The sequence below is a fragment of the Anopheles coluzzii genome, chromosome 2, assembly GCF_943734685.1.
Source record: "Anopheles coluzzii chromosome 2, AcolN3, whole genome shotgun sequence".
NCBI classification, from domain to species: domain Eukaryota; kingdom Metazoa; phylum Arthropoda; class Insecta; order Diptera; family Culicidae; genus Anopheles; species Anopheles coluzzii.
In genome coordinates this window covers 123023891-123039717 of record NC_064670.1, presented here as the reverse complement: position 1 = coordinate 123039717, position 15827 = coordinate 123023891, and the positions used below count along the sequence as shown (strand labels likewise).

At 48.6% G+C, this 15827-nt stretch overlaps 1 protein-coding gene across 4 annotated transcripts in view; it reads right to left on the bottom strand.

Annotated features, from left to right (window-relative positions):
• The window catches only part of LOC120949353 (uncharacterized), a 140902-nt gene that overhangs the window by 8396 nt on the left and 116679 nt on the right, over positions 1-15827 (bottom strand). For all 4 annotated transcript variants that reach the window (XM_049605126.1, XM_049605127.1, XM_040366613.2 and 1 more), the window contains 2 exons: positions 12550-12707; positions 2624-2696 (listed from right to left, as the gene is read on the bottom strand). In XM_049605126.1, coding sequence (XP_049461083.1) covers positions 2624-2696; positions 12550-12707 — 231 coding nt within the window. The remainder of the gene's footprint in view (positions 1-2623; positions 2697-12549; positions 12708-15827) is intronic.

The following is a 15827-nucleotide window of genomic DNA, read 5'->3' as shown; positions in this document are numbered from 1 at the left end:
GAAGAGCGCAATCATCTTTATGCGTTTCCGTCTCGCTGGACTGGTTGTGATTCGCAGGCAACCCCTTTCTCGTTGCATGTATGACAAGATTTATACAAATTTTACACCCTTTTGTGTGTGTGAAATGCGTCATGTAGAACACCACTAGATGACTCCCGCTGATACACACACACGTGATTAATGGTACAAGATCGTTTAAAACCGATGAGTTATCCATTGAACGAGGAGTAGCTCAGTAGCAGAAGCCTAGAAGATCCCGTCCCGATTTCCCGTCAATCATCAATCACATTCACATCCATTCTATTCCACATGGGGGGAAGGACTAGGCTGCAAGAACCGACGGGTTCGTCGCCTATTTGTACCGACTGCACCACAGTCAAACTTCAAGAATTACATCTTCAACCTTGCCCGTGCACTTCGACAGACAGCATAATGAAGCACAAAACGTGTGTACTAAAAATCGTCATGAGTGCTTACACATACGTTACCGATCGATCGATCGATTCGAACGGACGAGCGAAACGGAACCAGAAGGTAAAGTTCTGTGACGGCGGGATCGCGGCTAAATATCAATTGTCGACCTTGGTTGCCGATGCTTCTTCACACACGCGCTTGCGCGTGTGCGCACCGCCACCGACCGGCCTGTTGGCATTCGTCGCGATCATCCCGCTGAAGGATACCATTCTACGAAAGGCTTCCCCGCTGTGCTAGAGGTGGTAAGTGTCGCCGAACAAGTTCATCACGATTTGTTCGCTCCTCTCTGAACCAGTTTTACCATCTTCCAGGCATGCCGGAGGCGAAACGAAAGTGAACGCGTTCTGGTTCTGTGTGTATACTGTGGCAATACAAAACCATCCCCAAAACATATGGCTGAGGCTTCAGGGTTGGGAGGTTCGTTAAAAAGGGTCGTCGCTGGTGCTGAGTATGAGCGGGAGGCCTATACGGAGATGATGCTCATGCTAGGGAAGGGGAGTAGCGCTTCCGGAATGATCGATGACCGTTCATCCGAGAGGTTCGCATAAATTGCTACGGCTCTCCATTCTCTTTCGAGTGGTGTGCGGTGTTGTTTTATGGCTTCTTTGCTCGGTGACGGTGATCGGCGGGGTCGTCATCGGAGGAGGTTAATGCTTTGAAGAAGCGCCAGCTTCACTGAGCAGATGAGTACAAGATTGTCCCTTAGCGCACTCTTTGCGCCAGGGGCTCATTTGTTGAGAAACAATGTTGAAGCGTGGACGGGAGACGCGATGGTAAGCGTTTAATGCTGTACGCTTGTCTCGTGCGGTCTTTAACAAGCGTGAACAACACCATGTTTACCATATTTTGTATAACATTAATGCGAAACCACCCAACTGCCCATAAAACGGCCATATCTGTTCGCTGCGACTGAAGAATCCCAACCAACCGGATGAATTACGTTGCGTTGGTATTTCTGTTCCCAGAGAGCCCTAAAGATCATAAATACGTGACCACCCTGATGGAAGCATCTGTGGAGTTTTATGAACTTTTAGCACAAAGAATAAGCCACGAGGGAGTTTGAGGGATTATGCAAACCAAATTAATTTAGCTACCAAGTCCAAACATTTTCAACATTTAGAGATCTTCCCCTCGAGAATCCAACGGTATCGAACCTTTCATTATCGTAAATTGTAACGATGCTGATGTTGGGCGCTACAAGTAAATAAACATTATCGTGTCAAAAGCAAATAACACCGGAAGGAGCACTGGGGGAAATTGCTTCTTTCGCTCCGGTTTCACGGGACGTGATTTAATATGTTCTTTCCTAGGCTACAAAATTACACCCAAGGGTGCAAAAGGTTGTACCAACAAAGCTCCGGCCGGCACACAGCGGCAGCTATAAATCGATCAGCGCGCGTACTACACACGCCTGCGTTGCCCTTTCGCGTGAACGGTCCGGATCCAATATCAGGGCAAAAGATGAAGAATGCCGGAACTGACCCGATACCCGATCAACGGCTATCAGCCCGGGTCTGCCATTTGACCTTCTGCTGGGCAGGTCGATGGGCGGCAAAGAAAGCTGATCACGCGCGAAGCTAGCGAGCGAGCAGAAATTATCTCCCAACAGACAGTCAGCTTCTTCCCTTTGTTCGCATATCCGGAGCAACATCGGTAGCCTTGATATTTCGTAAAAGATCATCGAATGATCTTTTCACTTTCAGCACAGTGGGATGGTATGAAGCAGATGTGCCCGCGCGCCCAGAAGATGATCTATCCGTGGACCACATCATCGGTTTGCGCTCTCTCAATCGTTGCGAACGTCGTGATCGTTCTTTGATGATCTGTATTGGGGGGGGGGCGCTCCAGCTTGATGAAGCGATGATCGGAAGTTGCTGAAGATGAGCCAACCTTCCCCGGAGCCTAGGTTCGAATTGGTTGTTGGCTTGAGGCGCTTCAGAAGTAGTCATTATTCGGGGGCATACTTAGGGGCACCCCCCCCCCCCCCCTGCGAACAAGATTTCATCAAATCACCAACCATCCAGCTCTAGTCCTCGAAGGATTGGCGCGATGTTCCTTTCGCCGTGCTTCACCTTGATATTCAAAACGTTATTTTTTCGGGGGGAGCCCATCGATGATCCAAATTGTGCTTTCGGCGTGTCTGTCTTACCTGTCCGACATGTCGCTTGACTTCTTCGGTTTTGTGATCGCGCATCGGGTTGTCAAATCCGCAAAGGCCAATCCTAGAATGAGAGAGGAATGGAACGAGATTTCGATTAGTGGAATGGGGTATACACAAATATCGTGATGAGTTGGCGTGTGTGTGTGAGGCGGATTGTTAGACAACCACGTGACAAATGGGTTCATGATGTGACAATTCATCGCGAAGTGTTTGTTCATGTCTACGAAATTATTGGAGCAGCCCGATTGGCCAATGCAACACAATAGGCTGGCTTTTAATGCCTTCCCTCGCACTGCACAGCACAGCAGCAAGGGCGTCCCCCACAAGCAAAGTGAAATCCCAACCGCTAATAAAAGGGCCCAAGCTCGGGCCCAAGTCCTATATGGCTCGTGCTACACTCCACTCCGATTGTGCAATGTGCGAGTGGTTCAGCTTCCACCTCCTATCGCCCTGACTAACTTAAAGTCTACCACGCTCTGTCTGCACCCCGTGGTCCAGTTTCATTATTTACTGTTGGTAGTTTTTATTTCCCATTTCGACCGAACGGAGGGCTATGGTCATGAGGTTTCAGTGCTTCAGTGCACGAGGTCCTAGAATGGCAAACATGAATCATTGCGAATGGACACGAGCGAGCCCGTTACGACATCGTCCACGCGCGCGCGGAAGGCTAACAAAATACAGCCTAACGGGCGAGGGCGCGGGCGCGCGTTCTTGTTTCGGCAGGGGAGGAGGAGGAGGTTTGCAATTTCACTTTCACCACGACACCAAGTCCCCCAAAAGCCGAATAGACGAATGTGAGCTGAAACAGTTCGTGCCTTTTTTGTGCAGCATTGCGAGCTCTTTCCTGTCCCCTCGGCATCTTAGCCAAATGGGTTGCAATTGTGAATGGGTTGGGCGCTTGGACTTTAAAACCGCAGACAGTGAGCGCAGTGGAGGGCAGAGAATGAGCACAACACGCAGCACCACACCACACGACAAAGACTGTTTTAGTCGTATATGCACCGCACATAGCAAAAAGGTGTAGCTAATAAGCTTCTCGATCGACCACAACCGCAAAGGGACTGATCTTTTTCTTCCCCTGGTTCATTGCTGTACTGTGTGTGTGTGTGTGCACTATGTGCCACTGCTGCATTATGGACCACATTTCGACAGAATTGGGACGAATGAGATCGCAACCACCGGTTCGGTTCGGAACGGACGGGAAGAGTGTTAGTTGGGCTAGGCCCGACACACTTCTAATGGCACCGACGAAACGGCACTACATTGGTAGGCGTTGACGATCGGAGAGCTCTCAATAGCGCGTTGGGAGTGTTGTAGCCCGGAGCTACGATGTGGTCTACTACACCACCTTCTTTTGGGTCTGCTGCTGATCCCCTCGAGAGCTGCGAAATTTTGCACGCCTCGCTATGTGGAGCTAACGGAGTAAAAATGAAACCCAAAGTGCATACACAGGCCAATAATTGCACAGCAAGGCGGGAGAAGCAAGCCTCCCCAACCGGCCCATATATTTTTCGAAGGCATTGGGGGGTAGAATTGGTTGCATTTAGTTCATCTGCGCGTTCGAGTGAGCGAGTGATGGGAGAGTGATGAGCGCGCGCGCGGGGACACTCAATGATTCCCCCCCCCCATGGCCGAAAGCGCACCGATTTTGGGAACATGGATTTCGCGACGCGCTGACATTTGGAACAAATTGGCAGGCCGTGTCGTCGGGCCCGCGATGCGTTGCGAAACTAAAAAATAGAAGGGATGGTGTGGCTGAGCCATTGCAACAAGCGTCGTACTGTGCAATACTTCGATAGGCGGCATTCTATTGCACACAGTAATTTATGAGAAGAATACTTCAGCAGACAAAGAATACGAAGGTTCTTGGGAATGGCTTGGGAAGTTGGTTGAAGCTGCAGGAATGGAAATAAAAACTAAAACAAGAAGAACCACAAGCTAGTCCCAAGTTCCTTCCACCGAGTGAACCGTTACAGGATGTGCATTAGAAATTACCAAAGCCAGCTCTTACCCGGGGACGATGCCCGTGCTCGATGTCTTGGACATTTATCTAAATTATGCAACGCGATTCGCATGGCTACAATTGCACCCCGGTACTGTCCCATTCCCCGAGGCAATCCCTCGGCTTATCATCGCTAACAAGTGTGCTAATGAGTCAAAGAGCGCTCAACTCACCGCAACGAACGGACATTCTTGCTGGCTAGAGCTTCCAACGGTATGTTAACAAGAAGCCAAACCAAACGTAACGGAAAAGGAGGCTCTGTGATGCCAAAGTGATTTCAATATTTGACCGTCCAGTACACTGTCCGGTGGCCATCGGTCAGCGGCCCATCGGAAGTAGCGATCGGGAAGTGCATAGAACCAGAACCAGAAATGGACAAACCGTGTCGCACTGTCGCGTTCGGTGCTCAATGCCCATGTCTGAACGAATCTGGCGTTCTTGGTCAGGGGAATTATGCAGAATCGCTAGAACACTAGAACTGCACTCGACGCCAAATGGTAACGGTGATCGGTCCGTCCCCGCGGAAGATATATCTCCGAAAGCCAATGCGCTAAAGAACGGTAGTAAGTAATCAACGAATCGTACGTCTCGGAAGTTTCCGGAGGTGAATGTTTTAAACCAATATTTACATTTCTAATTTCTACTGACCGACAGAGGATCGAGAGAGGGAAAAGATACGAATTCGAAGATATTGAATTCTTGGTTCTACAGTTCCTTGTTCTGAGTTGTGGGGCCACCTGAACCTGAACCTGAAGGTATGACCGTTGTATCTCAGCATTAATTAATAGACAAAGAACATTGGGGATGATTTAATTTTGCTCAAGAAGTCATACAAACTAACAATCAAAAGCCGATATTTCCATATCCTTAGAAGTGTCTGGCGAATTATCAAGCTAACTTCAGTCTCATATAGTTCTATCAGTTTTCTCGTGCTCTCAGCCATGATAATCGATCGTGAGCGCCGTCTGACCTCCGTTGCTATTTAACAATGTCTGCCCCATTTTATTACAGGCGTCACGCGGTGGGTGTGCTCCAGCGATAGTCTAATTAATACATTAGCATACCAGTGCCTCTAATCGGTCGTCGCATGTATGATGGACCTTCCCTTCATTGGCATTCATTTATCGACACATTCTTCACTGGGGTGTAGATGTGTAATTGATACGTAGATCATTAAAATTATCAGTTCTACAGTGACATTAGGGTGGCACAAAATGGCTTATGACTCTTGTCAATGTCTGGAATACGGCAATCAAATGTGTCTTAGGAATGATTAGATAGTTTTTTTCATCCTCAAATTGTGTTTGAAATATGGATTTTTATGGCTTTTCGTGATGAATAATAAACATTCTTAATTTTTGTTGTTCAAAACTCTAACTCTCTAACTCATTGGTAGGTCCTATGCAAATGCAAACCATAACAATGTAGGTTTCAGAATATCTGAATAACTAATGAAACAGGGCGTTGTCGGACGGCGGGCAAAAGGAACCACCCGTCCTGACTTCAGACTTCCTCAGGCCGTAACGCGGCCACTACTAAAGCTACTAAAAGATAGTTGCTCTCCACGCGACCGATATCCGTGATCGATCTCTTTCGCACTTTTACACAGCCATTTTGCTCTCGTTTAATGCGGTCGATTAAAAAACGCACAACCATTACTTGCAACTTTTTACGGTTGGGCAAAGGAATCGCCAGAGCAAACGATCACATGCCAGGTGATGAGGGGTAGTGGTGTGCTGGTTCGGCTCCGTGCAACCCCTTCATCGCCTTCACAGCATCTCTCGATCGTGTGCCGTCTCGATCGTGGTCGACAAACCCAATCGCCATCCGTTTTGTCTCTCTCTCGGTTCGATTGTTTCACAGGCTGGTTTCTGGTTTAAAACACCCCACCCTCCATCCCTCCTTCTACACTGCATCCTCCTACCCCTTGAGCGTACAAGCGCTCTATAATGGGCGAATGTTTTTAAAACTGGAAGACCAACGCCACAACCACGCCATAAGCGAATAATAATGACTACCTCCTGGTAAAGGCGCGGAGGACAACACAGAAGGTGACCGTGGTAGAAAAGCAGAGGGGGGGGGGGGGGAAATTAAACTCCAGTATAAAAAAAAACTGGACGACCTTGCAGCGAGAAACGGCAGCAAAACACAGTCACACTCCCTCCTCATGCTGCTGCTGCTGCAAGACACAGGGTGGCGGGCGCGTTGCGTTTGCGACCACTGACGAAAGGAAATAATCCGCCCTCTCACGCGCGAGCAATGTCCACACACATCCGGCGTTGCGTCCATTCTTCACCCTAATGGGCTACACCAGTGGACCAGCGCCCTCGCCCCAAAAGCTCATAAAAAGAGGAAACTTTGAACCCGAAACGAAACGCATCAGCAGCAGCAGGTCGAGCGTAATCAGAAATGGATCTCCAGCCATTACGATCTCACAGGCACAGGCAGAGCATGGAGATCGGTAGGTACACGTTCCGTGGGGCGCTTCCGCTTACGTCAAAGCACAGAAGCTGCAGTAGTCGGCGTAGTCCGTACAGCTGACGGTATGCAGATATTGGCATGGGCGCTTCCACCACTTTGCGAAATGTCCAAATATTGTGTTAGCGCGATTTTACGCGACTTCCTGTGTTTGTGGGAAACGTTTGCAGCACATCAATGGCATCTTGTAATTATCATGCCTAGGACGTGGAGCTCTCTTCCGCTTATGGAACAACACCCCAAAGTATACTGTTTACCACCCAAACAGACTTCTAACATCGCGCTTACAACAAAACAGCTACGCCCTTGATCTGCTGTCCGCAAACGCCTTGTCGAAGTCGTTCAAATACTCCTGCCACCGTCTCCACCACCACTGAAGTTCCCACGACATTTCGGCGATTCTGAGACGCGTCTCGCGACGATACAATTGCAATTAGGCAAATAGACTACGACACTTCCGGCAGCGTGCTCGTTGTGCGTGCGTACAATACACTAATCATTTCGGGGTGGTGCCAGATGGGCAGAAACGGCGCTGCACAGTACACCTATTGTCCGGCGATGATCCAAAAAGAGCGGACCCCGCCTAAGGCTCCAAAAATGTCAAACCACCAAAAGCGTATTTGACCTTCGCTGCGCTTGCGGCCTAAGGAAGCGCTACTGTCTGTGCATACTGTCTTGGTGGGCATCGACATCGACGCGCTAACCGGCAATCGGTCGAGTTTGATTTGTGGTGCGCGCAGCCACAAAGGTATGTGACATCATCGTCGAAAAAAAAGAAGCGAAGAATCACCGTTTGCTCATGACGGCAATATTTCCACACAGGGAACAGTGTGACAGTCGAAGGATTCGGCAATGTTGTCGTACGAAACAGAACAGCGTTTTGTTTCTCCCCATCGTGGGAATGTTGAAGTTGTCTTGAAGCAAATGATTGATGGAGTTCTAGCGCTTGCGTTATCTTGAATGTCATAAAAATGGGTCCTGCTGTTAATTTGACTAGCTAGGAACATTGCCAATTTCTGGACATTGTACCAAGTCGTCAGTTTCTAATGCTCAGTGCTGTTCGAATAAGAACACAGCACGGTATTTGTGTCAAGATCGGTACACCTTTACCTGAATTATGAGCCGTTACATATGATACGCTTTCGTGCACCACACCCTTTAGCCATGCAAATGCATTACCCCCTTTTTGGGGGGAGAAAAGCCTCCCCCCATATCAGTCGTATATCATAATGGGCCGAGCGTGTGGAGTGATGAACTCCTGAAGGCACGCGCGTTCCTAACGTTAGACGAACACAATTTGTGGCCAATGACGGTCCCTTACATATTACTAACGGCACATTAATCGACACTGGAATCGAGATCGGGCCAATGTGGCCAACAAACCTGGAACCACCAAAAGGGGCCCCCAGAGAGAGAGAGAGAGAGAGAGAGAGAGAGAGAGAGAGAGAGAGAGAGAGGAGAATCAGGACGGGGAAATCAAAACATCAAGCCAAAGAAATGAACGCAAACACAAAAGGCCTGCTGGCGCAATGTGCTTCCTGGTTCTTGCTGTTGCGGCCTCTGCTGTCGCGTACACAAGACACCAGAGCAACTCTCAGCGAGCACCCTGGTTCTCGTAGTGCCCGATCGCTACCGGGTATGTGTGTGTATGTACGAGCGGAATGTTCGAAAAAACACTTTTGCACATAAATCCACGGGTACACGGGGCCACAGCAAGGTGTGGTTCTGAGCTTATGGTTAGCGAATGGACGATGGAAGGTTGTCCCACTCCCCTGTACCACGATCCTTTCGGACGGTGGAATGGACGATGGCTTTTGCGTAGTTTGCATTTGCGTGAAGCCCGATCGAGGTTAGTTAGCATTCTTGGCTGCTTGGCAATACTCAAACTTCTCTCATTGACATTCCAGTGTTCTAGAGTGTTCAGGTGAAACACCAGTAGCCCTGGTAGGGAAATGATCTTTCATAATGAGAGATAACTAAAAGACACTACTCATCAACACATCCACTGCGAACGGTGTCCATTGTTGCAACGTCCAAACAGAGCTGCAACGCCCAAATCAATTTCCTGCATCCTTGGAGGATGTAAATTGATTTTTGAAGAAGCACTCACACTCAAAAACCCAACAATTTGTGCAGCCTCAAGGGGAAATGGTAATCAATTTTGCTATCTCTGCTGCCAAAAACTGATAATATGACGTCGGTCGGACGATAATGGCAATGGCAAGATGACGAATTGATGGGATGATGCACTGTGATGGACCGCGTTCGGTAGGATAATTGATTTTTTGCTTCTTCACTTGCATGCTGCTGCACATGGCAGGGTAGAGATCGAATTTCATGATCGAACGGGCTTTTAAAATTACAGAGTACAGGCTGCATGGAAGGGTGGTTCTCTTTGGGCTCAGAAAAAAAGAGCTCATTGCTGCACGCTGCCCTCCGAGAACGAGGAAGCAACTAACGGACTAACGAACGCAAACGTCAGCCAGCTTCAAACATTTGACAATAGATGGCGTGACGTGGTGGCACTTAGCATGAGAGCCGGTACGCCACATCCCGAGGCTCTCGTTAGTGCTCATAGTGCTGTTTGTCGTTTTATTGTTGCTTAACCTCCCTAACTAGCGTTTGCCCCAGCGGGTCGCGTTCCAGTAGGGACGTGCGCGAACCTACACGATAGAAATCTTGACGTTTGGGTGACGTTGCCCGCTAGAACCGTCCGCTAGCGGGTTCCTTAACACAACACAAGAAACACCCTCCTAGTCCACACAACACACAAAACAACGACTTCGCCTCTCTGGTGGTGATGGCGATCGCTAAAAAACAATAGCAAATTAACAGCTGTCGTCCGGTCGACCTGCTTGGTCAGCTCGGTGGAACGCTGCACTCGGAGCCTTCTGCCACCAGCTACCGGGACACACATACCAACCTTGGAAGAGAGAATACAGCACACACACACGCAAGACAAGATTGATTGCATTCGGAAGCGTGCACGGAGGGCCCGCGGATTCTGTGTGTGTGCGAGTTCTTGGCCGGAGAAGCAACGGGCTAGGACCGTTTTATGCAACGATCGCACGGCATTCTAGCACGCGTACCCGTGTACCCGGGTGGAGGTTTGGGTGGCTCTTATATGGCTCAGTGAGCAGCGAGGGCGTCTTCATCTCCCGCTTTGGTAGCGGAGGGGGGAGGTCAGGTTGATGAGTTTTCGTTGCATGCCGGGGGCCGTGCGCGTTCGGCAATGGCCGATGGTTTGGGAGCGATATGTTTCACGCGACATCATTAGACCCAACGGGGGCGATGGCGTTTGTTGGAGTCGGAGCTTCGGTAGGCGACGGTGGCGGCCGTTGTCAATTAGACGTAAACACAATGGCAACGGAGGTGAGGTCAGCTAAGTCACTCATAACAGTGCATGAGTAGGGGCGTAATAATTATTGCCGCGTGTCTTGCGAGAAGAGAACGGCCGAGCAGCTAACGGTAGAATATGGAGGATCGGCGAATGATAGGTTTGTCGCTGGACATTTTGAACCTTAGTGACTGCTTAGTGACCTTACACTATTTAATATTCCATCGAGCTGGTTTAAAGCTGATTTAGATTTATATTTAAGTGTTCTGTTAGCAAGAAATCAAAACGTCAGATTTAACTTTGATTTTCCCATTTATGGACTAATCGATTACAAAACAATACTTAATTCGCCTGACAAAATTAATTACGACTTCCCAGTCTATAATTCAGCCCACATCATGGGGCGCATTAGAAGAAGTAGGAAAAAACCCCCACAACCATAAAACCCGTTTAATTTCGGCTACATTTAATCTCCCAAATGAGCTCATCGTACGTCCGGTTTTCTAACGCGATCATAACAGTGGATTGAAATGATTTGTACCGGACGGAACGAATGATGGGATACTCTTTAGTGGAAAAAAGAGGCAACCAATTTTCACGTGGGAGCACAAACAAGCGAGCTGTCGGGCGCTCCGTTCTGCCCCGTCTGCCACGCATCATACACGCATGTCGAATGCACTTCTTTACCCTCCTTACATAAGGCTGTCGGTTGCATTAGATGAACGATGCGAAAGCGCAGAAGAAGAAGAAGCAGCTCGCCTTAACGAAACACGATCCATAAAGCGATCAATACGGTTTGTACGCAAAGCCAGCGAGCTTCTGCTCGAGCTGTGCACAATAAAAACGCAAGAGCGCGCGTCATGAAAGAAATGAAAAGTTTTATGCTCGCAGCGCCGCGGACTAACGGGACGGGTTGGCGGTATGCGTGTATGGAGTCGTTTAACTTTATCCAATTACTGCCCGCCAAAATCCCGCCAGCCCAGCAGGCTGGTCGAGGCCGTTCCACCCGATGCCGGAAGGTGGGGCGGGGAGCAAAAACCGAACCCAAAATCAAAAACCAACCACCGCGTGTCCCGCGTGAAAGTGCAACTTCGCGTAATGCGCAATGCGTACACTCTTCTGGTGGGTGCTCATGGGTTGACTCTTTGCAGAGGAGTGTTATTATTGTGTTTTTTTTTATATATGACTACCCTTTGTTGCTGGCAGCCGTTTTATTAGTGCTCTCTTCCATTTATCGTCCATTAGTCGCGTATGTTTCGTGCGAGCATATGTATGTGAGCCTCAAACCCACGCTCGGGGTGGGTGGATTGGGCCCCGTGGAGGCAGCACGATGTTTTCATTTTCTAAACCGAACTCCAAGCCCCAGAGGTTCGTTCGGTTTGGTTTGAAAATTTCGACTTTCACTTTCCGCCTGAGGCGCCTGGGGGAGGGAAGGAGGGAGTGGGTCGGTCTGAAGGTAATGGAGCACTTTTGCGCGATTAGACCACAAACTGCAGCGTATAACAAGGGAGCGTAAAACAATCGATCGTATCCAATTGCGCGTATTTTCACCGAGCCAAGGACGAAAGAGTTCAACAGCCGAACAGGCGAGGAACGGTGTGCGATAAGAGACAAGATGTGATAAGCGTTCAGCACGAGTTTGTTTTGAAGCAGTTGTTACGGTGGCAAGAAATAGAAAATAAACATTTTTATGCGATCAAGCTGCACAAGCTCATACCGATGTGATATAATGCATTATTGAAATCAGTTCTGTGGGAACTATAACAGTGACAACACGACATTGTGATGAACTTTTCGAACAAACGATACGTTTTAGGAATTATGCAAGCGACTAACAATGAAAGCATTTTCAGCGGAACGATTACACAGAGATCAAATCATGGCGTAATGAAATCGTTTAGATAATCTTGTTTAAAAAAAGAACTCCCAAATTGGGATCGATTTATGGAAATTTGAAATGAATTCCCTAGTTCTCCTTTCTAAACCCGTTTTCCCCATTCGGCGTTACTTAATGTACTCTGAGTGTGAGTGAGTGTACTCTCCACCCTCCACCAGCAGAGCGTGCAATAAAGCTGAGCGTGTAGAATCGTCGCTTACCTCATGCCATCGAATCCATCATCGGAGCCGTTAATCGTCAGAACCGGTGCACGGGCGTACGCTTTGGCCACACGCCGGTTTCGCTCGAAGACGATCACTTTGGCCCAGATCTCGTCGTCGATCTGTGTCCATTTGTCCAGCACTTCCTGAATATGTTCCTGTAAAAAGGGCAGAGAGTGAAATGAGAAATGAGAAATTGAGTTGTGAGCACAGAACAGCAACAGAAAAAAGGTTACAGTCGATTGATATTGATTAATTTCTTCATCAAGTGGCCGTGACGATCTTTCGAAGGTTCATTGCAGAGCAGCGGCAGAGCAGCGCCCTTTCCCAAGCTGTCTTGAGTAGAATCGTATCGATCGATTGATCGGTAGGACTCAGCGAACGGACAGCAACTGTCAAAATGAGGCACTCTGTACCGTCCGGGTTGGCAGGAGGCTCGAAATTTATCATACGCATGCAGTCAGAATGTGGTGGCCATCAGAAAGGGACATTCATCATCTTCCGCCGGAGCACACGCGCAGATGCATCTTCGAGGCCGGACAATGAACGGTATCTACGGTAAGTCCAATTACCAGCAAGGTTACAAGAGCGGTGTATGTCGGTGCTGGCAGACAGCACGAAATAAATTAATGACATAAAAAGGTACCAATGTACCAAGCCAAAGTTCGCTTTGTTGTGATTTTTACGACCAAATGCATCTTCCTGCAACGATGAAGCGGCGCCTTGCTCAACCTCCTTCAAAGTGCCTCAAAGAAGATTCGGAAGAAAAAACATCCAAACACGATCACCTCCGTTTCAGCATCGTTATCGATGTCAGCGCTAACAGTATCTATGCTAATGGTGTACCATTTTGTCTACCTTTCAAATCGATCTCGAAACACACATCACCCGGTCGGGCAGCAAAAAACGAGCGCGCGCGTTCGCACAGTGTTCGCACATTTCGCACACGATCGCGCGTCAATGTTGGCGGCGATGGAGCTAGTCGGGTACACGATTTTTCGTACATTCGCGCCAGTGTATCGTTCGGGCGCCCCCTATCTAATCGCCTGCCAATTGGGTATCGGTGGGCAGGCGCGTTGCGCAAAGAAGGTGGCAAAGAGAAAAACAACAACCAGCGCCTGCCGCGGCGGCATTGTAGCCGAACCGATCTAATTTTTATCTTCCCTTCACTATCGCACTACTAGCTCGGAACTAGTTCAACTGTTCGGTCGCGGGTTGGCTAATGTCGTACACGAAGTACGGTACGTCGGTGTCGGCGGGTGTCGGTTCTGTGCGAATCAGCTGGCGTACGTTCACTTCTCTGTGACCCTCTCGCACACACCCGGGGTGTGTGTGTGTGCGCTATCTGGCAGAGCGGTGTCGGCGATTGGGGTTTCTTGCTTGGCCCCCCTCCGGGAGTTCTACCCTGCCCTACAGTTTAGATGGAGTGAGCTTAGAATGTGCCACTGGCCGGAGAAGTCTTGCAATGCGTGAAGGTGCGCGAGAGCCACCGAGAGGGCGCGGTGGAGAATCATATTTGCAATCGTTTTGAATGCGCTTGAGAAATCTTGACGAGCGAGAGCGCGGCCGGGAGCGGGGGGGGGGGGGGTTACTATGTGCGGCAGTTACGATTTATTGTTACGGCTGGCTCTTTTTTTGTGGCGTTCCAAAGCCAACACTTTTGTGCTTTACGAAATCGACCGGCGCCAAACACCGAACTCAAATGTCTTCGCAACACGTTGAACGGGCCTGCAGAAGTGCAGAAGTTGGACCCAGCTAGGGCACGCGAGAAAGATAACCTTACACTCCCTTAGGGAATGGTTCTACATGTGTGTGTGTGTGTGTCTGTGTGGGTTGAAAGATAATCCTTTTCAGACATCTTCTCTCGCTCTATGGCGGGCTTGAGTTCAGCGAAGGAATCTGTGCCCAATTGCACAAGGAAAACAAGAAGAGCATTACCATGGCTCGTAACTGACAAAAACCCCTTCTGGGCACTGCTGGGGTGAAGTGATAATGCGAGTGCATTTTGTAATCGGATCATCTCAGGGAAGGGGAGGAGGACGCTTAGCATCATCACCACCCTATAGTCCCTTGCAGCCGATTGTAAGCCGTTGTCGGTGATCGTGGTCTTTAGAATCTCACCCGGAACGGTGGAGGAACGGTGCTGCAACAACGGTGTTTCGGTGATGGTGTGCCGTTGTGTGGTTTAATAGACGCCTGTTCCGCTTTTTATTGGCGTCATTTGCTAAATGGATTGCACAGGAACAGCCCCGAAGGGGTTTTCGCAACACATTTTTCGTGAAGAAGATGACTTAATGTTACAATATCGTTTGGCGGCACACGATCGCGCCTAGATGGGAATTTATTTTAATTTACCGCATCGAATTGAATTGTCCAGAAGGTGTCGGACAGTTGCGTGCCAATATAAAGTTGTGAAAATATTGCCAAGAAACAGTATAGTAAACTGAAAAATCGATATTTTTATTGCGTTTTTGTGCAGTTAAAAGAACGCAACTCCATGGTAGGCAAAGAACTATTATTACGCATCAGACCTGCGGACCCTTTCCTTTTAAGAACATCCCGTCCACAGGTTCACATAATTCCAAATTCCTTTTCAGTTTATTGTACCGCCTCAAAACGGTCTGTTATTTCATCGTTAGTTTTACTTTCGCTTTACGATCGGCTCGGCAAGATCGCCAAGCGCAGCAAGACGAAACAAGCTCCGCTCGCTCTTGCGCTCTTTATTTGATATTATATTCAATTTTGAACTTATTATCGTGATTATCGGGTTCGTCGTTCGTCGGCCACGCTGGTTGACGAGGTATGTGGTCTTGCGAAGGTTGCAAAAAAAAAACACGTGCAGTGCAACGAGCAACACACAGGTTACAGCTTCAAAAAGGCCATCATAAAAATAAAAAAGCGTATCAATATAATGTGTATTTACTTGCTCGTCTGCCCGGGCATACCATTTGAGGATGAGTGGAGTGTATTTGCTCATCGCTTGTGTCACGCTTGGCACAGGATGCACACACACAAAAAAGCAAAGACCCGGAAAGTGAAAATGCACCACAGAATCCTTTAATTTCATGGCTCGTTTTGTCGCCGTGTCAATGAACGCGCGCAGTGCAAAGTGTGCGACCTTCTCGCTCTCTCACTCTCACACACAAGGGATGAAAATGGGTCCGTGGTGTAGGAAAAAAAAGGCTTTCGCTAAATGGCACCCGGACAGACAGTGAAGGTGAATCATTATTAACAAATTATTCGTATAAAGAGGACGATGCACTGAACACTGTCATTAC